This window comes from Sciurus vulgaris (assembly GCF_902686455.1).
Source record: "Sciurus vulgaris genome assembly, chromosome: 10".
Taxonomy (NCBI): domain Eukaryota; kingdom Metazoa; phylum Chordata; class Mammalia; order Rodentia; family Sciuridae; genus Sciurus; species Sciurus vulgaris.
The window spans coordinates 89,467,300-89,492,195 of NC_136470.1; the positions used below are offsets into that span (position 1 = coordinate 89,467,300).

Genomic DNA, 24,896 nt, shown 5'->3' on the forward strand with positions numbered 1-24,896 from the left:
CCAGGGATGAGGACATACCTTTATTCACGGGCATCAGTATAGTCTGCACACCTCCAGAGGTGTTTACGCTGAGTGGTTTGAGCTGACTGGGAATCGTCAGGACAGCCTGCTGGGGATTGGACTGACTGGAGTGAATCTTTAACAATCCTAAAATAAGTTGGAATATAAGGCCAAGCTCAAGATTAGATGCTTCCTTTAAGTTCCTCGCCCTTTCTGCCACTCATATTTTCTCCCAAGGGAAGTTTCCAGGACATTCACCTTTCAGGAAATAAAGGACTAGAAGCAGCCAGCAAAGGATGCTGCAGATTTCACAATGAAACACTAATATGACAATAATGATTTATTTTTAAAGTGTCCCTGCCCAATCACAGAGAAATACAGAAAATTTTACAAATGAAGGACTAACAGATAGGAGAAAAGGTCACCCAAAGTCCTATTGTAGAGCTAAGATATTTCCTTTCCATGTTTGTTTTCTGTGACCATTTATTTGTTTTGTATATAGACATGATACATGCACAATGAATATAAAATTTTGTATTTTGATGTAGAAAACTGTCATTCTCCTATTTAAAAACTTATCTTGGGGGCTGGGGTTACAGTTCAGTGGTAGGACACTTGCCTAGTAAGATGAGGCATTGGGTTCCATCCTCAGTACACATAGAAATAAATAAATAAAGGTATTATGTCTGACTCCAACTAAAAAATATTAAAAAACAAAAAAAAACAAAATCCTACAACTTATCCTGGTTAAAGAATGGCTCCAAAATTAGCTTCAAATCATTTGGGAACCATTTTAGTCTGGTCCCTATGTATCTGCATCTTCTTCCCATGGTCCCTTCACACCTATGCTTTTTTTTTTGGGGGGGGGGCGGTAACCAGGGGGCACTTAATCATTGAGCCATACCCCAAACCCTTTCTATTTTTGAGTCAGGGTCTTGATGAGTTGCTTAGGGCCTTGCCAAGTTGCTGAGGTTGGCTTTGAACTTGCAATCCTCCTACCTCAGTCTCCCAAGTGATTGGGATTAAGCAGTGCACCACCACCCAGGTATACTTTTTTTTTTTTTACATCCCCCTCCAATTTATTCAGTAAAAGGACAAGGCACCCTTTACATCTAAACTTTAATCTCTGTATATCTTAATTGATATTTCCTATCTTTGTGCAGCCTCCATTTTTCAAACATCAAACATTCTCTATCATTTTGGAGAGGGTCATCCTTTCTTATTTATCATAAAGGAAATTTCCATGGTCATATTTTGCATTACCAAATTACTCGAGGTGTTCAGAAGGGGTGGGAATAACAAAGAGGTTTTAGTGAGAGAGCATACCAGACACAAACACATGACAATATCCACTAAAAACAGCACTGGAGGCTATTACGTGGCCCAGAAGGACAGCACCTGGTCTGAACTAAAGAAAGGAATTGCTTTAAAATAAAACTTTTTTTTTTTTTGTACCAGAGACTGAACCCAGGAGCACTTAACCACTGAGCCACATCCCCAACCCTGCCCACCCCCTTTTTAAATTCTGAAACAGGGTCTCAGGAGGTTGCTAACGGTCTTGCCAAATTGCTGAGGCTGGCTTCCAACCTGCAATTCCCCTGCCTCAGCCTCCTGAGTTGCTGGGATTACAGGTGTATGCCACCACACCCGGCCAAAAGGAATCCTTTTAAATACTTTCTAGAACAAGGCCTTCAGTGAACAGAAAAATCTTCCTTTGGAAAGAGGAATATTAAATCAGCCAAGTACTTATTGAGACATGCCCTTGGGGAGTACAATAATGATCGGGTGTTTTCATACTTTTGAAATTCTTATTTTTATCAAAATATTGTATGGTGGGCAATTGAAAAGTTACCCAAAAAACAAAAACAAAAACCAAAAAACAAAAAAGGACAAAAAGTCTTATAAATAAAAACTGTCACCCCTTATTCCACCCACTAATTCTCAACTAGTTCCAGTAGCATACACTTTTAACCCTTTTGGTTCTTTCTTTTCATACCTACCTCAGCAATTTGAAAAGAATGTGTATGGTGAAGGCCCTGATTCATTGATTTTTTATGTGACCACCTGACAATCGAGGTTGGCCTTGAGGAATTTCACTCACTCTTCTCTATACTCCAATACTATTCTTTGATGATCCAGATGAGTACACCCTGATATCATAATTCCATTTTAGTTTCTGGAGTTAATAATTTCCTCTTTTATCATTTGAAAATTTAGTTTTCTTCCAACCCTTTCCCAAGTCTTCACATCTCTTCCTAGAGCTCCTTAAGCTACCTCTTAATAAAACTCGGCATATGTCAAACCTCCTCCACAATCTACAGTTCCACTTTTCAGAAGAGAAGTCCTTCTAGGAGTTCTGATCTGCTCCACTTTGGCCTGCTGCTTTCTAGGACTGCCACACGGCTCTTGGCCAGGGAATGTCTCTGCACAGTTATGCTTTATCTTTCTTCTATCTGGAGCTTCTATTTTCCTTCCTCTTTTTTGGTTTATATGTCTTCATTGTGATAAACCATGTATTTAAGTAATGTCTTTGGACTGTATATATGAAATACATTAGATACTTTGTCAGAAAATAATTGTACCTTCACCCAAAAATGATCTTGCTGACTACAGAATTCTAGAAAGAAAGCAATTTTCCCTAGAATTTTGAAAAGCAGTATGTAGCTTCTAGCACTGCTATGGAGCTTAATGAAAATGTAATGCGATTTCTGAAATTTCTTTTTCTTCCTTTTAAGGTGTTTTCTTTATCCTGGGTATTCTTTTTTTTTTTTATTTTTTTGGTTGTTGATGGACCTTCATTTTATTTATTTACATGTGATGCTGATAATCAAACCCAGTGCCTCATATATGCTAGGCAAGCGCTCCACCACTGAGCCACAACCCCAGCCTCTATCCTGGGTATTGTGATTTCTCAAACTGTGGCTGGGTGTGGGCCATCTCTTGTTCACTGTGCTGGATACTATATCTTTAGAACCTGGAAGTCTGTGCCCTTCAATTAAGGGGGAAAAGTTCTTACTTCACTTATGGGTCAATTCCTTCCCACTATTTTTCTTCTGGAACTCCTCTTACTCTGGCGTGAATTCCTGAATAACATCATTAAATTTTCTTAGTGTCCACTCTTTGGTCTAGTCCCTGCTTCCACCTTGCACCCCCTTAATTACTCTTGATGCTGCATCAATGGTCCATTTCAAAGTTAAAGCAGATCACTGCTCCTTTGCTTCAACTCTTCCAAGTCCCCCACACCCCTAAAGTCAAAGTCCTTACAGTGACCTTCAGGGCCCTATGCACTACTCTTCATGACTTCATTACTCTCTCCCTTGCCTGTTCTGCTCCAGGTCCATGACGACCTTGTTTAAAAAGTTCACAGTAGGGTTGAGGTTGGGGTTCAGTGGTAGAGCACTTGCTGGGTTTGATCCTCAGCACCACACAAAAATAAACAAATAAGATAAAAAGGTCACAGTACACACAAAAGGTTTAATTAAAAATTGCTGGTGTGTATAGGAAACCGTTTGGTCCTTTTTGAAAATGTTCTATAGAGAGTTTATCAGCAACATCTCAGGAAAGTAGACCTTAAAGCAGGGAGACTTCATTTACTGCATGCTAAAAACAGGATCAGAAAAACGAGACAAAGGACAATAGTTACAGTAATTATCCCCAGTATTTCTACAACTTGTACCCTAGTGCCTAGCACAAAGTCTCAAATAAATGTTCTTAAGAGAGAACAAGTACCCCCTATACTAGAAATTGGCCAATTTTAACTGGAAGGAGGGAATTATGGAAAAATAAAATCAGTCATCTTTTTTTCCTATTCATAAAGGAGTAAGACATATATATGTGGTTTGGAGCCACATGTAGAATGTACTGATGATAAGGATGATAACATTCACAACCTCTTATCTAAGAGTATCAAGATGTGTATATTTATTTATGTGTGTGTATCTCTCAGTAATACTCAGTTCTCAGTTTTTCTGTAGACCAGTGCTAGTTGGTAAGCTGGTTATCAATCTGCAACAAGATAATATAGAAATTAAGAGTTTAGATGCTTTTATAACAATGTGACATTGCCATGACTTTTATTGTATGTTACAGATGTATCTATTTGTGCCAGATTGTAGGAGAACAAAAACCAAACTGATCTTTCAAGTTTGAGAAGCAAAGCTGCACATTATATCAGCCCCCAGCATCTGGGATAGCACAATGTCATCAAATACATTAATATTTCTGTGGTGAAACACATAAATATTCACATTAAGCAGCATGCATAGGCTGTCAACAGAAGTGAAATTTTGCCCTAAAGTTAATTATGATAAACAAAACCTTTAGTTTTCACACCTCTTTGGATTTTAGAACTGCAAGTAAGGGTTTACAGACTGGTAACAAAACTGTGGACAGCGATGATGATGGCAGTGATATTCGTAAGGGTGACTACAAACCAGAGTGTTCTATGCATTCATACATTAACTCATTTAATCCTCCCCAATTTATAAGCTAGGTATTACTAGCTCATTTAAGAAACCAAAGCAAGTCACTTCAAAGCAATCTCACCTCAAGATTTGTGCCCTAAACTGGACACGGTGGCACATGCCTGTAATCCCAGCAACTCAGGAGGCTGAGGCAAGAGGATGGAGCAAATTCAAAGATAGCCTCAGCAATCTAATGAGGCCCTGTCTCAAAATAAAAAAGGGCTGGGAATGTGGCTCAGTGGCTAAGCATTTCTGGGTTCAATCACTGGCACCAAAAAAAAAAAAAAAAAAAGAAAAAAAAAAAAAGAAAAAAAAAATCTGTGTCTTACAAAACTCAAAGAAGTAAAAGATACATACATTTTTCTAGAGTCATTTAGTGTGGGCACAAGGTATCATACATTTTAGCAGATCTCAAGCATTATCACCCTAACATTACCCAATGTAATAACTAATGTCAAAAATTATAAGTTGGAATTAATGAAGCTTATATATAAATAATATACTTTGTATATAAGAGGAAATAAATGTATGCTGTTTTATAATGAATTCCATTCAAAATTGATAATTAATAAAAAAAGAAATGTGTTCTTTAAGGAGAGCAAACTCTTAGCTCTCCAGAAATTACATTATGAAGATAACTAAAATACCCAACAGGATTTCAGGTGGCTAAAGTTTTATTATATCATTTAAAAATGATTATTCAGCTAGTTGTGGTGGCATACACCTACAATCCCAGCTACTTGAGGCTAAGGCAGGAGGATGGCAAGTTTGAGGCCAGCCTTAACAACTGAGTGAGTCCCTATTTCAAAATAAAAAGTAATCAGGGCTGGGGATGTGGCTCAGTGATTCAGTGATAGAATATCCCTGGGTGTAAATCCGAGAGCACCAAAAAAAAAAAAAGAAGTTCAATCCGTAAACTGAATAATAATTTTTAAATGATCAATTTAAAGTCTTGGACTTAAAACTTCATACATACATTTTTAAAAGAATAATTTACCTAAAAAGCAGCTATTTGTAAAGTATTTCTGCATTTTTCTTAGTAATTTATTATACAAAATGTTAAGACCTTCAAAAATATTCTAGTCCAAAGAGAAAAACTGAGAGAAATAATATCATGATACAACTGACCTGATACTGTGGCTTTCCCTGAGATGGGGTTTGGTGTGGACACCAGGGAGGTGGCACTGACGACAGTGGGAGCTGCAGCCTTGCAGGTTCCCACGGCGGCCTGGCTCACACACACTTGCGGCTGCCCAGTAGTTTTCATTACAGAACCAAGAGTAGAGGATGAGCCAGGGACCGCTCCTTCAGACTGCTTACCCACAGGGCCAGAAATGAAGAAATTAAGAAGAAAGCAGTGTGACTTACTTGGAGCAGTGACTGCCATATACAGCACACCCAACAAAATGAACTAGTAGTAGTTATTGTTTATTAAATGTCATGCCATTAAAAAAAAAAAAAAGTATGGCTTCTTAACTCAATGGTTCCTATGCTTTTAGATTTCATAGATCAGAAAAATTAGTGTGTCACAGTGTTACCACATTTAAAAAAAATTCACTATCTACTATATCACTGTATAAAAAGCCTGTTTCAACACCAGAAAAGTAGAAGGAAATATTCTCAGAATGTAAAAATGAATTGAAATGGGCTTTATGAAAAACTCACTAGAAAGTTTAAAAATCTGTCACTTCATTCAAGAGACATCTTACTACATGGCAGGAACAGTATCAAATATTAGAGCTCAGAGATAAAAGCCATCAAGAAGAGTGGTCACCAAGAGTGATTAGTGCCACAGAAGGCACAGGTACACAGCACACAACTAAGAGGGAAGTCACTGCTTCCGACTAGGGATGCAAAAGGGAAGATCCTGGAAAATGCTTCAGGTGAGATACATGGACTCTAAAGGACACTTCAAGATTCAAGTCAGAGAAGAGATGAAGGAACGTTTCTTGGCAGAGAGCAGGTAGAGTCAGAAAGAACATGGTATGCTGAGGAGCTGCAAAAGCAGAGTGTGGGGACTAGTGAGCAGGCACAAGAGGAGAGGCAGCAGCTGTAGGCCTCAGGCTGGAAAAGCAGTCAGATCCCAGATGTCCTTCGGAGTCCCAAGACCATTCACAGGAGAAATAGTCTTTTCAACAAATGTTGCTAGGCCAACTGGATATTTACATATGAAACAATGCAATTTGGTCTCCAACTCATACAATGCATGTCACCTCAAAATTAATCAAACTTAAATATAAAACAGAAGAAAAGCAGGCTTGAATGTTGTGACCTTGGATTAGGCAATGGTTTATTAAGATGTGACACCAGAAGAACAAGTAAGAAAAGAAAAACAGGCAATTCAGATTTCATCAAAATTAAAAACTTGTGTTTCAAAGGCTACCATCAAGAAAGTGAAAAGTCAGTTCAGAGTGGGAGAAATTTTTTGCAAATATGGTAAGAGACATGAATCTAGAATATGTAAAATAGTTCAACAATTCAATAATAAAACGACAACCCAACTAAGAAATGGGTGGGCAAATGATCTGATATTTCTCCAAAGACAAATAAATACATAAAAATATACTTAATATCACTACCTATCAAAGAATTTAAAGTCAAAACCACAATGAGATACTACTTCATATCCACGAAGATGGTGATAATTTTTTTTTAAAAAAAGGATAACAAGTACCAAAAAGGATGTGGAAAATTAGAACCCTCATACATTGCTAGAGGGAATATAAAATGGCACAACTGCTTGGGAAACAGTCTGTCAGTTCCTCAAAATGTTAAACACAGTGGGGCGTGGTGGTGCACGCCTATAATCCCAGTGGTTCAGGAGGCTAAGGCAGGAGGATCTGAGTTCAAAGTCAGCCTCAGCAAAAGTGAGGTAAGAAGCAACTAAGTGAGATCATGTCTCTAAATAAAATATAAAATAGGGCTAGGGAATGTGGCTCAGTTGTTGAGTGACTGAGTTCAATCTCCAGTACCCAAAAAAATAACAACAAAAACACTAGCTATCACATGAGCCAGCAATCGATTCCTAGACATACAGACTAGAGAAGTATTTGTTTATGCAAAAACTGGTACATAAATGTTCACAGTAGTATTACTCATAATCATTAAAAAGCGGAAAACAAGTCAGATGTCAACTGATGAATGTACAAAAACAAGGTATGTTCCTAAAACTGAGTATTATTTAGCTACAAAATAGAATGGAGTATTGATACATGCTACAACATGATGAACCTTGAAAACACCATGCTAAGCAAAAGAAGTCAGACACAGGTCACATGTTGTATGGCTACATTCATATGAAATATCCAAAATAGGCAAATCCATATAGAAAGGAGGGGTTAGTGATTGCTTAGAGATAGGATAAGGCCTGGGGAGGGACTGCTAATGGGTATTCAGTTTCTTTTTTGGGGCAATTAATGTTCTGGGACTAGATGATGATAAGTATAACTCAGCGAATATAATAAAATCAATGAACTCTACACTATACAAAAAGGGAAATTTTATGGTATGTGAGTTATATCTCGATTTTTTAAAAAAATAACAATATGACTGAAATCGATTTCCATGCACGTGTAGTTTTACTGGGCTGAACCCAATTACTATGTATAACTATAAAGTTCTAATTTTAAAGAAATTTTTTAAAAAATTCCGATTTTTAAAAAGGCACAATGCTGTGCCTGCTAGGTATCTTCCTTATGTTCCTCCTACTTTCATGTTTCCTGATTTCCTACTGCCATGCTAACTCACCTGTTGTGCAGGACCATTTGTTGAGAGGGTCACAGCAGGGGAAGTAGCAGTTGTGATAACTCCTCCTGCTACTCTCAGCATTGTGGTTCCAGGTTTTGAGAGTTGTGAAGTGGCTGGCACAGACTTCAAGGTACTATCAGATATTTTCATTAGAGATGCCTGTCCCCCAGCAGCTGCCTGCGGAAACAAAGGGGTAGAAGTAATAAAGTTACACTAAGAGACACAATGTACCGTTTATCTACATGTTGAGAGTACAGTCACGGAAGTCTTGCTAATCAAGATTATATGAGGTTTTTATGCATGTAAGAAGTCTAAACTTTATGACCTTTGACCTATAAAAGCTCCCATACCACTAATACAGAACAAGTAAATGAATTAATTTACGAGTTACCATGAAACTCAAACCCAGACAGGGACAGATTCAAATGGGTAAATTCATGGGGCTCTAGGCTCTACACTGGCTTAGCATTTTAGTGCTGGAGAACCACCTAGTAAATACTGTCTCCTCAGTGGTCTAAGTCAAGGATCAGTAAACTTCTTTTTGTAAAGGGAGTAAACAATCATTTCTGGCTTTGCAGACCACAGAATCTCTGTTGCCGTTCCTCAATTCTACAACAACAGGATGAAATAGCTGTGACCATGTTTCAATAAAATGTTCCTTACAAAACCAGAAAGCCCCGGGTGTAGTTTGCTGGCCCCTGATCTAAATGATTACTTAGTGCCCCAAGTTTATGCCACTAACAAGTAGATGCCATTTTTTCAGTTTCTGAGAGCTTACTATTTACCAGTATGGCAGAAAAAACTTACATGATCTTATGTCATTCATAAACTGTTATTATCTTGATAGGACCAATTTTAGGTTCCACCTTAGAGGAGATTAAGCTCAGTGACTTTGGCAAGGTCAAACAGTTAGTAATTGTAGAAATTCTGGTAAGAATCCAGAAGTACTAGCCATGCAAATTAAAATCACAATAACATATCACTTCACAGTCACAAAAATGCTAAAATTAAAAATGACAATCCTCTGTGTTCGTGAGGATGTGGAGCAATTCCAATGTTACTTATAGAAGAATCAAATGGTACAACCACTTGTAAACATACACTATGCTCTTTGAGTCATTCTTCTGCACAAAAAGACCTGTATAAGAATGTTTACAGCCATTTAACTTGTAAGTCAAAAACTGAAAGTTGGTGCTGTGGCCCAGTGGCACAGCGCTTGCCTGGCATGTGTGAGGCACTGGGTTCCATTCCCAGCACCACATATAAATGAATGAATAAAATAAAGGTCTATCAACATCTAAAAAAAATTTTAAAAAACTGGAAATAATCCATGTCTGTCATGAGTTATGGAACAAAATATATTCAAGGATTAAAAATATAAACTACTGATACATAGATAAATCTCAAAAAATTTTGTTGAGCAATAGATGCTAGATATAAAAGAGCATATGCTATATAATTCCATTGATATTAAATTCAAGAACACATGAAAACTATACCTTGATGAGTGAAATAGAAAAGTGATTAAAAAAATGTTTTAGAGTGAAAGAAATACTCTATACCTTGATTGGCACAGTGATTGCCCATATATATATATGTATTAAAAACCTCATTGCATAGTACACTTATAATCTGTGCATTATTTTACATGATCATATTTAATGGATGAGGGCTAAACCTAAAAAAGAATTTGTAACTGTTTTTCTATTTTTATTTATTTTTATTTCTTATTTCGTTAGATACACATGACAGTAGAGTATATTTTGACATATCATACATACATGGAGTATAATTTATTCTAATTAGGATCCCATTCTTGTGGTTGTATATGGTGTGGTAAAAAATCTGAATTTGGGCTGGGGTGCAGCTCAGTGGTAGAGTGCTTTCCTAGCCTATAAAAGGTCTTGGGCTTGATCCCCAGCATCTCTCTCTCTCTCTCTCAAGCAAACGTGTGCACGTATGCATGTATGCACACACTAACACACACACACACACACACACACATAAAAGAAAAAAGAAAAAAAGGTTTGAATTTTCTTGTACGTGAAAACTGGGTTGCTTTCAATAGATCTGAGTTGCTTCCACAGATTTTAATTAAAGTACTGTTGTAATGGTTACTTTTATGTCAACCTGAGTGGGCGAAGGGATGCCCAGACAGCAGGTAAACCATTACTGCTGGGTATTTTCAGAAGAGAGATGTGCACTTGCCAATGTGATTGGGCATCATTCAATCTCTTGAGTGCTCAAACAACAAAAAGGTAGATGAAAGGCAAATTCCCATTCTCACCCTTTGAGCTGGGCATCCATCTCATGCCCTTGACATCAGAGCTCCTGGTCCTTGGGCCTTCGAACTCAGGGACTTATATCAGCATGACCATGCCCCCACTTCGACCAGCTCTCAGGCCTCTAGTCTCAGAATGAATTATAGCACTAGCTTTCCTGTTTCTCCAGACTGTAAACCTGACATATTTGGGACTTGGTCTTCACAATCATGAGTCAATTTTGATAATAAATCTCCACTTATATATCTATATAGATATCCCATGGTTCTGTTTCTCTAGGGAAAACTAGTAAAACTTTTATTTGTATTAAGATCTATGTAATCTATAAATTACTTTTTATTTCTTTTTGATCCAAGAATTTATTTTAATTTCGAAGAGCTCCTAATTATTGTAATTGAATTTTATTTTAATTAATCAAGAAAATTAGGTACAATGAATGCTACTTTTGGGATATGCTTTTTTTTTTTTTTTGGTGACCAATTATATAATTAATTTATTAACATTCCAGAAGTATAAATACAAAATGTATATTCTGTTAGAAAGATACATAATTAAGCCTACCAATAGTGTGCTATGGTATAGGTATGCTTTGAGTTTGTCCCCCAAAGGTTCATGTGTAGAAAGCTTGGTCCCCAGCACAGCAACGTGAGAGGGGGTGGAACCTTTACATGATAGGCATTATTGGAAGGTGATTAGGTCAGGAATTAATGCTGGTTTCATGGAGTGGGCTAACTCTCACAAGTTGTTACCAAAGAGCAAGATTGACCTCTGAATCCCTCTGGCTCCATGTCTTGCCATGTGACCTCTTCTTTCGTGTGCTCCCAGAATCATGCTACCCACCATGTTACGATGATGATGCAGCTAAGGGGACTCTCACCAGAGGCAAAGAGATGGGGCCAGTGGGTTATGGACTTTCTTTTTTTTTTTTTTAAGTTGTCAATGGACTTTTATTTTATTTATTTATTTATATGTGATGCTGAGAATAGAACCCAGTGCCTCACACATGCCAGGCAAGAGCTCTACCACTGAGCCACAACTCCAGCCCCCTAGTCATGACCTTTCAGTCTCCAAAACTATGAGCTAAATAAACCTCTTTTCTTTAAAAATTACTCAGCTTTGGATATTCTGATATAGCAACAGATAACAAACTAATGCACTAATACAATGTTATTCCAACTCAAACTCTTTAGAGCAGGATTTATCTAATCAGTTGAATTCTCAAAAACATGCAAAACAAAACAAAACAAAACAAAACAAAAAAAACCCTTTTTATTAAGTTCTCTTCAATGGTTACTATTTTTTGTACCCTATGTATTTTGCTGCTACACAGTTTAATGCATAAATAATCATACCATTGTATCTTCATTGTGGATTTTTTTTTTGGCACTGGAGATTTAATCCAGGGGCACTTTATCACTGAACTACATCCTCAGTCCTTTTTTATTTTATTTTTTATTTGAGACAGGGTCACACTAAGTTGCTGAGGGCCTTGCTAAGTTGTTGAGGTTGACATCAAACTTGCAATACTCCTCATCAGTCTCACGAGTCACTGGGATTATAGGTGCGTATCACCACACCGGCTCATTGTGGATCTTAATTTTGATAACTAAAACATATTTCTCTGTTCCAGGTTGAGAATGGTGGACTGAAACAGACTACAATCCTCTTCCCAGCACTTAATTCACAAAAAATGGTAGAAAACATAAGTAAGTATATTATATTGACTGCTCAAAAGCTAGCTAAGGAACTCAATGGTGTAGAAGCAATTATGAAAAATAAAATGTTACAGAAGAAACAAGAAGAAATAACCTGAACAGACCTATGTCTATTAAATAAATTGAAGCATCAGTTAACCAAACCAGACAGACTTCACAAAGAAAACTACTGACCAATATCCTTTGAAAAAAGAATTATAAACAAATTTAATCAAATTGAATACAACAATATGTTAGCAAAATATATAAAAACCATTCAGGTACAACCAGAGAAACAACAGTTATACCCCATTTGTGTACAATGAATCAAAAGAAATAAATTTTAAAATATATATAAAAACCAAGTGAGGTTTATCCCAGGAATATAGGTTGGTTTAAATTTAAAAAGAAAATAAAAACAAATCAACATAATTGACAAACTAAAGAAAAGCCTTATAATCATGCTCAACAAAGAAACAAAGCAAGTGTCCACTTGACAAAAATCTAGTATTTATTCCATGTTCTGAGAAAAGTGGAAATATACAGTCATAGAGAATGAGCCGTTTGGGGATGGCTGGTGTTTACTATCTATACTCTGTACCTTTGTCTGTTTCTTCCATTTGGCAAATTCTGGATCCTCCTACCGATGATTATGATATTCTTTACCCAGTCAGAATTCTGTTGTTATTGGGTTTATACTAAACAATGCTGGAGAAATATACCCTAAAACACACGAGAGTGCTTACTTACTATATTGTATTGTGGCTGAAATCACCGAGTAAACTATTCTAAATCCTTCATGAAATCTCTCCAGAGAAGTGATAACAATGAAGTATCAAAGACTCTTTGATTCTTTTAAGGAAATATGTTTTCTTTTTCTTTTCACAAGCAGTGATTTTATAATTCACCGAGTTTCTCATTTTACATTTTCTGTCAAATTTACATCTCATTTTATTAATAATACAGGATCCTACTGTTTGTATATCTGAATACCTCTTGGGTCTTATTTTCTCATTGTAGCTATATTTTCCTAATCCTCAAGACTGATTTTTTAAATTTTCTATACTATTTCATTATTCATTTTCTCATGTAACCTTAACTTCTTAGGGTTTGTGTAAAGAGAGAATCTATAAATATGTAATTATATACCATAATCACCATGTATTAAGAGTGTGTGGGGGTGCAAGCTTACCTGTGTAAACAAAGTGGTTTTCTGTCCAGAGATGACTTTTAAGGTCTGCTGTCCCTGTGTAGAAGATGTGCTGACTCCCAGTGTTCCTTGGACCACTGACCCAGTAGTCAGTTGTTTTCCAGATGTCTGGGGTGATGGCTGGCCAACTAAAAATGTGCCCTAAGTTGTGGGTGAGGAAAAGAATAAACCAGGAATTTGTTAAATTCAAATGGATAGCTCTGATTCTTAAAATCACAAGAACCCAAGGTACCCCATGCTCTCCCCTTTATCCTTTGACTCAGTCAAAACAACTGAAAAGAGTAAGTCAGCTCTAAGTATAACTACCAGTAGTTATCTTCGCTTCTCAAACTTTGTACAACAGTTACACAGCAGGTTGTTGGAAACTTAAGTTCACATTGATAACTCTCTATCCACATCAACAGGAATGTCTAGAACCAAAATACTATTATGTTCTTTAGAGGAGAATGAAGGAAATTTTCCGAGACTAGGGTAAAGAAGGTGGAAATCTGTTTCTAATTGAATCCGACCCAACTTGAAATACCGCAACCTGATACTCTCTGTGGCTGCACCCTACTAAGAGCAAAATTTCAATTGTATGTTAATACTGTTTATTACTGCATGGATTTGGGAGACAAAAAACATAAGGGTAATCTTTCTTCCATGCAGAAAGATCTAGATTTAAATCCAAAGGCTACCATTAGCTTAGCAGAAAGGTCTTATATAAATTACTTAAGTCTTTCTGAATCTATTTCCTCATCTCTCAAAAAAAAAAAAAAAAGGTTCCCCAAATAGATTCAAACTAAAAAGCTTCTCAGCAAAGAAAACAATCAATAATATGAAGAGAGAGCCTACAGTTTGGAAGAAAATCTTTACCACACATACCTCAGAGCACTAATCTCCAGGATATAAAAAGACTCAAAAAAGTGTACACCAAAAAAACAAATAACCCAATCAATAAATAGGCTAAGGAACGGAACAGACACTTCACAGAAGAAATGTAATAGATCAACAAACATATGAAAAAATGTTAATCATCTCTTGTAATCTAAGAAATGCAAATCAAAACTACTCTGAGATTTCATCTCAATCCAGTCAGAATGGCAATTCTAAGTGCTGGAGAGGATGTGGGGAAAAAGGTACACTTATACATTGTTGGTGGGACTGAAGATTGGTGCAACTTTTCTGGAAACAGTACGGAGATTCCTAAGAAAACTTAGAATGGAACGACCATTTGACCCTGCTATCCCACTCTTCAGTTTATACCCAAATGACTTAAAATCAGCATACTACAGTGACACAGCCACATCAATGCCTACAGAAGCTCAATTCACAATAGCTAAACTATGGAACCAACCTAGATGCCCTTCAACAGATGAATGGATCAAGAAAATGGGATACATATACACAATGGAATACTCCTCAGCCTTAAAGAAGAATGAAATTATGGCATTTGCAGGTAAATAGATAAAACTAGAGAATATCATGCTAAGCGAAAGCCAATACCAAAAAACCAAAGGTGGAAAGTTTTCTCTGATAAGTGGATACTGATCCATAGTAGGGGGTGGATAGGGAAGAATGAAGGAACTCTGGATTATGCAGAGGGGAGTGAAGGGTGGGGGCGGTGGAGATGGGAAGGACAGTAGAATGAGACAGACATTTTTACCCTATAAACATGTATGGAAAAAACAAAAGCCCCCCAAAATATAGATTTATAACATGGCTAAAATGTTAGTATTACTGGTCCCTTTAATCAAAGGCAGTTATCAGAAAGCTAATAATTTAAAATGTGAGGCACAAGACCTGGGGAGTTTGCTTGAGGATGTAGGATGTGTAAGTCAGATGCTGGGAGATCCCTCCAGAGCCAGTGGTGCCCTGGGATCCTCCTGTTCCTCCACTGCCTCCAGCACTGCCACTGCTGCTTCCACCTCCACCGCCTCCTGCGCTGCTACCACCTGCAGCAGCTGAACCCGACTGGAGGTCTACAAATGCAATGAGAGACAGCAACATCATGAAGAATCAAGCAATGGTTTAACAGAAAAAAGTAGGTAAGTCCAGAGCGATGCTTTCCCTGTAGCACCATTCCTACTGCTTTCTATCTTTTTTCCTCTGCAATGTCTATTCTGTGACAAGAATGGAAGAACTTTCTAGAATTTGAAGGTAAAACTAAAAACTACACAGGCTGAGTGTCTGTAATCTGAAATTTTGATATCCAAAATGTTTTGAGCACCATGACACTCAAAGAGTTAGGGATTTTGAAGCTGACTTCAGATTTCAGATTTTCAGATTAAGGATACCCATTTGGTAAAGTCTTTGCAAATGCTGCAATATCTGAAAAAAATTCTGAAATCTGAAACACCTCTAATTCCAAGCTTTGTTTTTGGATTGAATCCAGGAGCACTCTACCACTGAGCTACATTTCCAGCCCTTTTTAATTGCTTTTATTTTTGACAGGATTTCCCTTTAAATTGCTGAGCAATCCTCCTGCCTAAGTCCCCCAAGTAGCTGAGATTACAGGCGTGTACCACAGTGCTTGGTGTACATGAACTTTCAAGTGAATGACAGTTGACTATATTTCAGCCCTAAGTATAATGAAGAATTTATCTTCGACAAGCATTTTGACTTAGTTGTGCGAGATCCAAGTGTTTTAATCAAATCCTCCCATTCATAATGACTCCAGGGCCCCATTCTATTTTGCTTTTCAAATCCTACTTTTAAGCCTGCGAATTCTTTTTACTTCCACTTTGTGAGATAATGTCTACAAGCTACCTGGATTATAAATATTTAAATATTTACTCAATAAATAGTAGAGATCAGCTTCCTTCCCCACCTTAATTCTAGTGACTACTATAATTGGAACAAGTAGCGTTCTGGGTAGATTTCTGAGACTTATATTGTCTCTTTCTTACATAGCTAACTTTCTGACATTCCCCTGTTTAGGTATGAGGAAAAACACCACGGTAAGAGTAGCAATGACTCATTATAGAGAATAAGCTACACACTGCCCTTGGCAAAGGGGGTTAATTTCCTTCTTTCCTTTGGTCGGTCTGTCCTTCCTTCTATCCTTCCTTTTCTTTTTTGCAGTACTAGGTACTGAACCCAGGGACACTCTTCTACATTCCCAGCCCTTTTAATTTTTTATTTTGAGACAGGTTCTAAGTTGCCCAGATTGGCCTGGAACTCACAATCCTCCTGCCTCTGCCTCCCAAGTCGCTGGGTTCACAGGGGTATGCCACCATGTCTGGCTGGGTGGTTAATTTCTCATGAGTTTAACTGATGTATCATTTCTACCTCTGATTCAGAGGAAAATCATTCCTTTTACCCTTTCCTTTTCAACATGACCCAAACTGGTTTTCTCTAAAATTTTTTATAATTACCTAATTTCCTTGGGGTTTTAATATATGCACACTTAGAGTGAGTATGATTTCTCTTCCTGTCTCTAAACTAGCAAATACAAATACGTCTAAGTAATGGTGAACACAAACATTTAATTCCAGTCCTGTTCCACCCCCTTTAAAATGAAAAGCAGACAGACCTTTCCCAGGAATCACCAGATGATTTTCAGATACCAATCCAGGAGGAACTCTCCATTACTGATCAGTTAGACAGCTTCCTCCCAATACAACCTCAAGTCACACCCCTCTAGTGTGATCTGTTCCTCATCCCAAACTCTGAATAGTGCAGCCCAAAATAACAGTGTCACCTCCTAAGACTATGTGATTATTTAAACTGCTTCTAGTTAAGTTACATGTATATTTTAAATCCATTTGGGCAAAAGCTACCATTACACCACCAAACAGAATTATAAAAATGCTTCCTGGAACAGGTTAGGACTGTTCCTCAGCTGAACGTGAAGAACATACCCAGAGACCCAGGGACCAAATGATTTAATAATACTGACTAGCATTGTTGGTAGCTCGCAAGATGGCTCCTTGAGGGATCAGCAGCAGTTTTCCTTTTCCTGAAGGGTTCTTGCTGTTTGTGGTAAGGTAGAGTTTAGTGCCTGGAGGCAAATTTGCCAGATTGGCCAAATTAGTGGCTGGTAGCTGCAATGTTGCCATCACTAAAATGGTAAAGGGGAAAACGGTGGAACAGATTATTAGTTTATTATTATTATTTCTATCAGCCATATTCTAAAATCAAAATACAGAGTAATAAAATAATTTAAAAACATTAACAAACAACAAACTTAAGTTTGTTTCCTAGATGTTTTGGGTGGATATTCTTACATATCTTGCTAATTAAAAAATAATTTAGACACCAGAAGCATCTACCCAAACTAATTTATATTACATATAAACAGGCTGATCATATGTCCTGGTTTTGCCTAGAATAGTTCTAGTTTACACCTATGCTCATTGTAATTATTTTTATTAGCACTGGTATTGAACCCAGGGCCTCATGTGTGTGAGGCAATTACTCTATCACTGAGCTACAGCCCCAGCCCTCTCATTGTAATAATTAATAGTGACTTTTTACTATCAAAAATACTGTGGTTTACATAATTAATGAATAATCACCCTATCTATGGATGAATATACATTTTTCCTCCATTTGTTTAAGGTTCCTTTAGTCAGTTTCTAGTAAGAGATGAATCTACTAGTTTAATGCAAGACTTCGAGTCTCCCTTACTTTCTGAGAATTAAGAAATGCCAGTCAGTCAAGACTGGCACATTATGAAACCATAATTATCTTTTTTAAAAGTCCGGTCTAAGTCAAAGAGCTTTCACTTACCCCTTAAATTTTACTTATCTATGCACACAACAGTTTTAAAACCTCTAAACATGAATCTGAAAGGGGATTGATATAAAATTTTCTGCAGTTACTTTAAATCAATAAAATCTCCATGAAATGAAGTATATAGAAACACACGGGTCAGCTGCAGAGAAAGGATCAGCCTCCACCAGCCTGCTGGAGTAGTCCTGATCCTCACGGCCCTTGTGTCTAAAGCTCTGGGAGGGAGGAACCCTGGAAGCTGCCCCCAGATGCTACAACTCTAAAACTTTCCATCATGAACAGAACTCAACTGCAATGTACATCACCTGTATCTCAGTCAGTACCAGAAGTGCAAACCCCTACAGTCACCCAGCCTCAGCTGGAGTGCCATGGCAGTTCCTGACCTGAGCCATCCCTCTTCCCTCCCTTCCTTCCTAGTTCTTTTACAAGGGGCCCTAGAATTCCTGCTGTGATCTTTAGACTAATGTGAAACCTCAACCTTTTTGTGGTAATTAAACCTGTCAGCCTGTTTAACTAGGGGCTAGTCATCTTACCTTAACCAGGCCCTGGAGGGAAGCCTTTGTACTCTCTAGTTTGGCTTTCAGACCATTAACACCCCTCATTCCTGAAGAAGCCCCAGTTTCTTTAAGGCTTACTGCTGGCTCTCTTAACTGGTCCCCTGTTGCTATCATTTACCAAACTTCCAGTCACTCCCCACATTTGACTACTAATGCTCTCTCTAAGGATTATCATTCTCAGTGAACAATGTGGATGACTTATTTATTCTCTGGCTTCTAAGCTACTTCGTCTTCTAAACTCCAAAGATCATTTCATTCAATCTATCTCATGCACTCCCTGTCCTACAGCTTGTTGGGGATTGAATGCAGGGCCCTGCCCATTCTAGGCAAGTGATCTACCACTGATCTACATTCCCCGTCCATTTTATTGTGAGAAAGGATCTTGCTAACTTGCCCAAGCTGACCTTGAACCTGCAATCCTCCTACCTCAGCCCCTGAGTAGCTGGCATTATAGACATGTGCTACCATTCTCAGCTCATGTACTTATTTTTAGTGCCACAACTTGAACTCTGCCATCATCAGCAGTGCACCACCTCTGAAATCTCTATTTTGGATATCCATTACCTTCCATTCTTCCAATTCACTACACAATTCTTTGGTTTCATCAAGACCTTAAAAATAAACGAACATCTAATGTTGTATGTATTTTTTCATGCCCTCACAGAAATAACATATCAAAGGCTAACATGTTTAAGGTGTTCAAACTTCTATTTGATAGAGAATCTTTTAAGTTGGGTATCTCAAAATGTTGCTGGCACATAGTCAGACCAAGATTTTAAGACTGAAACCAAAGTGGGGATGAAGACAGATGAAAACTATTCTTTAGACCTGAAAGAGGTATCAAGAAATATCCTCTATTTTTATTCTTCTTCCATGTATATAATGCTTATTATCATAGAAATGTAAAATAATAGATATAATAAAACTTAAAGCAAACTACTTACAAACCTTTATATAAAATGTTTCATTAAAAAGAACATTTTTAAACACTTCTTACAGCATCAACCTGACTGGCTTTCCCAGTCAGAATCAAATACCAAGTAAAATCACTAGCAATGAAAATTCTGGATAGCAATGCTGCAAAAAGGGACCCAGTTAGCATCAGTTACCTGAGCCTTGGGATCCACTCTTCGGAGGGCCAGCAGCAGTGACCTGAGCCTTGGTCAAGGCCTGTACTGGCTGAGCAACAATGGTTCCTCCACCTCCACTCACAATGGCTTTGGCAACTCCTTGGGACACAACTTGCTTTGGACCAACTGCTTTGGCGACAGAAGAGCTGGCCTTGGCTACAAGGATCTGGCCACCACTGATTGCCACAGCCTGCTTCACTGCTGAAGGTAAGGCAGAACCCACTGGCACTCCAACAACCTGTTCAAAACAGAGGAGAGTCCAGCAGTGCTTCTTCTCATTGCCCCTTCGAGAGCTCTGGGAACAGAGGAGCCACTCTGTTCTAGCAAAGAACAAAGCAAAAGCCTGGATATGACAGAGTCTGATTCAGTCCTCTAGCAAGGCTGCCTGGACAGATATAAAACAACATTTCTTACATTTTAGATATTGTAATAATAAATCCTTAGAGGCAGTTATCTTAACCTCAACTACTTTCTAGAACTTACTCTGACTATAAAATATGAGTTTTTAAATAGAAAACCTGGAAGTACAAGAAAAAGTTCTACTCAACCAGTTCCCCTTTTTAATTCAGAGTGGAGGATATGTAAATACTTATAAGACTGTCTTATTTTATTGAAATTTTAGAGCCTCTTTAAAAAACAAGATTATTTAGGAGGTAGAATAAAAGGATATACCATAGGCTACTGATGAATGGGATGTTCTAATTAAGGAATTACTAAATCACAAGATAGTAATACAGCACATTATATAATATATAGTATGTAATTGTATACATAGTATATTACTATATATTGTAATATATATTTGCCATGTGCTTGGATAATATGACTGATGTAAAGCAAATGGTCCCCTAATCAATTAATTAAATCACAGTATAGCAGAGGAATGTATAGGTTTCTGTAAGCAGACAGACTATTTTCCCTGTTTTGTTTCACCAACTGGTAGATGTGTATATTATTTAACCTCTTTGAGCTTTAGCACTGGCCCTCTCATTTATAAAGTAATATTTGCCCCATAAAATCAAGAATTAAAATGAGAATAAGTATAAAAAGTCCAGCTAACATGATAGCTGCTAACATAAACCCTTACTATTAACAGATATGACACATTTAATCTCTCCAAGAGCCTAATAAAATATGATATCCCAAATTGGCCATAGGAGGGCAGTCTTGACGAAAAGAGCTTATCCAAAACGTGCATACCACTCCTAAGATGACCCCACCACCATCACCACCATTTGTTCTGGAAAATTGAGAATGGGAAAGTCTACAAGTTTGCATTATTTGGGAAAAGTTCTATGCACAGCTGATGACAGATACTACAAAGGAGAAAGGATCCTTAAGTAGGACATCAAAATCCCAAGTTAGTTTTTCTGTTTTTAACAAAACAACATTTTAGCCTCAAACCTGAACTTAACATACCACTCTTCTCTTGCCATTCCATCATACTTCTCTGGGTATTGCTAATTTCCTTATAGTTTTACAAAGCAGACACCTTTGTTCTGTATTTGTTATTAATGCTTTGCTTTGATGCATGCTTTGATTCAGTACTTCTATTTCTGCCCTGTGAACATAACTTTGGTAAATCAGAAGTTAGTACCTTAAGGAGAAAGACATGTGTATGTGATTTTGCCTCTAGATACTCAAAACTACAGCCACCATGCTCGGTAATAATTGTTACCATGGCACTTGTGCACAGACACACATGACATTCACATTAGATGTTATTTACTGAGCATGTGTTCTCTGCTAAGTCCTTTACATATGACACCCTCTCATTTTTGTATAGCTCTTAAAGACAGGAGGTATTATTCCCTTTCACTAGATGAATAGACCAGAGTTCAGAGAGATTAAGTAACCTGCCCACATCACACAAGTAATGAGTAGCACTGGTCACTCCAAAGCTCATGCTCTTTTTACCATACCAACTGCTTTCTTCCCACGTGGAACTCATTTATTCCTCAGCTGTCACTTTTCATGTTGACGGGAGAACCTTCACTTTTTTTTTAATTGTTTCTTTTTAGTCATTCAAGCCAGTAGAGTCCATTTTGATATAATTATACAAGCAAGGAATATATCTTACTATAATTAGGATCCCATTCTTGTGGATGTACCCGATGGTGAAATTCACTGTGGCATATTCATATAGGTACAGTTATGTCAGATTCATTCCACTGTCTTTCCTATCCTGTCCTCCCTCCCCTCTCTTTATTCCCCTTTGTGTAATCCACTAAACTTCTATTCTCCCACTCCCCACTCCCTACTGTGGACTTAGAAAACATGATAAGAGGCACTTCCATTTTGCCAAAGTGATATGGAAGAAAAACAACCACATTTTCTACCCTTCTGTTTACAGGCAGTTTCAAGGAATGTACTTCAGCAATAATCAAGGATGGTGTGACCTTGCAGAAAGCTCCTTATCTCCTCAATTTCCTGGGTAAAACAGTGGTGTCTTTCCTCATGCTCTCTTGCTTCTTTGCAATTCTTTCACTCTGCTGTGGTACTTCTTTCTAGGTGCCCTTAAACCTTACTTGGGGCATTGTAGCACAAATCTGTTTTCTCTTAGTCTTATATTACCATTAGATATGGGCAATGTGACAAGACAGAATGTCTGTTCAGCATTACTGGATGAGTGGATGAGTCAGCAGAAATGGATTAACCCCTGTCACTCACTAGCCATCCGCTCTTGAGGAAGCTGCCTAGCCTCTCAGTCATGACTTCTGCATTTGTAAAATGGGGATGAAAATAACCCAGCATGGTGGTTCACACCCATAATTGTAATGACTTGGGAGGACTGTAAGTTTCAGGCCAGCCTCAGCAACTTAGTAAGGATCTGTCTTAAAATGAAAAATAAAAAAGGCTGAGGATGTGGCTCAGTATGAGTTGTGCCCTGGGTTCAATCCCTGGTACTCCTTCCCTTAAAAAAAGAGGGGGGTGAAAATACCCACCTTGCTCAGTGGTATGAGGATTATAGATAATATATAAATATGAGCCTGACACAAAAAGCATTTAGATAATATTTCTAATCAATGTAGGAAAATAAGAATCTGAGGGCTACTCTATATTCCTTCCAATTCATTAATTCCACCATATTTCCAAATTATAAGGAATATTAACTCTCCAAAGAGCCAAGAATTCATTGAACAGATCACAGTCTAGACATCAGAGATGTAAAATGTAGCATTCTCCTATCAGAAACAAACCAGTAGTCCCATCTCAGATTGAATCAGGTAGAAAGCTGTGATCATGAAGCCAGTCACCTTTGCTGCCAGAGGACACAGCTTCCCTTTGCCTCTTGGGCTATTCCTGGACCCGCTATAATACACGCCTCAACTCTTATCATGGATACTAGACGAACAGATGGGCTTAACACCAACTGACTTGCTTTTGCAACCAGGCTACCAAACAGAATTCTATGGGGTCAGCAACCCTGTCAACCTGAATCTTTTTGGCCTTTGTCAATTATTTATACAACATTCATTAACATGTTGACCTCCCAACCCCTAGCCAACACAAACCTTGGAGGGCTGAATCTTTGGTGACTGAGTAGTCCCTTCTCCAGCAGTAATAACTTGTTTTTGGGGGGACACAGCTATCATGTGACCCCCTTTCACAGTCACGTACTGAGGAAGTGGTGACTGGCTTGCAGCTCCTGTTGTGGGCATGTGAGGGGCTTCACCAGGTTCCTGTTTGATGATCACCTTGCAACAAACATGACAATAACACTGAATTAATATCCTGTGAGGAAAAAACCCTACTAGTATCTGAATAGATTCATCTGCAGGGATTAATGAATCAATGAAACTTGGTCTATATACAATGACTTCATGAGAAGGGTAAAAGTATTTCTTAAATACAGAACACAACAACTATTATAGCGACCTAAAGGCCAGCGCAGTGGTTATGTGTAAATAATCCCAGCTACTTGGGAAGCTGAGATAGGAGGCCAGCCTGTGCAATTTAGCAAGATGCTGTCTCAAATTAAAAAATAAAAAGAACTGGGCGTGTAGCTCAGTGGCAGAGCATCCACCTAGCACACATGAGGCCCTGGACTTGAATCTGTGCTTCTGTCATTTGCTTTAGAGACTGGTGGCAAAACAGCAGTAGAGAGAAACAACCCAGTTTGTGCTCTCTGAATTTCCTAACTTGCTGGACTCCAAGGAAGTGGACATCACTAAATAAACGGAAGTATGTCTTAGAACTAAGGTCTGATTTCAGCTTTGAGACATACTAAAAAGTAACATTTAAAAAGTAACATGTTGTAACGGTAATCTCAATCAACTCCAACATGCCACTAAGAGGATTATGTAAGAAGATCATACAGACTCAAAGGACAATGTGCTGCTAATAAATACTCACTTTTGTGAAAGCTCCAAGTCCTCCAGTTATAGGTTTGGGGCTCTGAACTTTAGGGTGGCTCCCAATTGGGCAAAGAGGTGGCATAGATGCGAATAAAGAATCTTCCTGCTATGTGAACAGAGGTACGTTATACAATCAGGTCAAAATGGGTGATTTCAGATATTCTGTTACCTATATTTAATAAAAACTGTGACATTATCTAGCAACATCAACAACCAAAAGACAAGACAAAAACAAATTTAAAAACCTCCCCAAACTCTTAGGGGTTTTCCAAGCCTCTAAAGCAATATTTTAATCTTGTTTTCAAAACTAAATGCAAAGAAAAGCTACACCTTGGCAAACCTACTCACGTGTCCTGCTGTATGCTGGGAAGACTCCTATCCTACAACCTTCAGCATCTAGTTGGTTTTATTGGTTTGCATGTCTAGTGCCCTGCCAGAGAATAAACTATAACAGGATGGGGACTGTATTTTACTCTTTTATATTTAGCCAATTCACTAAACAAATTAATGGTTGAAACAGGTAGTTGTATATATTCTCTTAACATATTCTCACTTGATTTGGGAAATTCACTCAATACTAAGAATACAAGGGAAATTTTTTCAATTAAGGATTTATTTAAAATATGAAAAGAACTTAATTAGCATATGTAAAGACATTTTTACAATGTAAACATTCAGAACTACTATAGTTGGTCTCTGATTCTCAAAGACAATATGCCAATCTCAGGGGCAATTTGCC

At 37.7% G+C, this 24,896-nt stretch overlaps 1 protein-coding gene across 6 annotated transcripts in view; it reads right to left on the reverse strand.

Annotated features, from left to right (window-relative positions):
* YEATS2 (YEATS domain containing 2) overlaps positions 1 to 24,896 on the reverse strand; it is a 112,695-nt gene that overhangs the window by 37,648 nt on the left and 50,151 nt on the right. For 4 of the 6 annotated variants that reach the window (XM_079100689.1, XM_079100687.1, XM_079100688.1 and 1 more), the window contains exons 14-22: positions 24,156 to 24,263; positions 23,315 to 23,497; positions 19,779 to 20,037; positions 17,277 to 17,438; positions 15,179 to 15,357; positions 13,379 to 13,537; positions 8,211 to 8,387; positions 5,592 to 5,778; positions 19 to 147 (exon numbers count right to left, since the gene is read on the reverse strand). In XM_079100689.1, the coding sequence (XP_078956815.1) occupies positions 19 to 147; positions 5,592 to 5,778; positions 8,211 to 8,387; positions 13,379 to 13,537; positions 15,179 to 15,357; positions 17,277 to 17,438; positions 19,779 to 20,037; positions 23,315 to 23,497; positions 24,156 to 24,263 (1,543 nt within the window). The remainder of the gene's footprint in view (positions 1 to 18; positions 148 to 5,591; positions 5,779 to 8,210; positions 8,388 to 13,378; positions 13,538 to 15,178; positions 15,358 to 17,276; positions 17,439 to 19,778; positions 20,038 to 23,314; positions 23,498 to 24,155; positions 24,264 to 24,896) is intronic. The other 2 variants (XM_079100691.1, XM_079100690.1) reach the window with 2 other exon arrangements.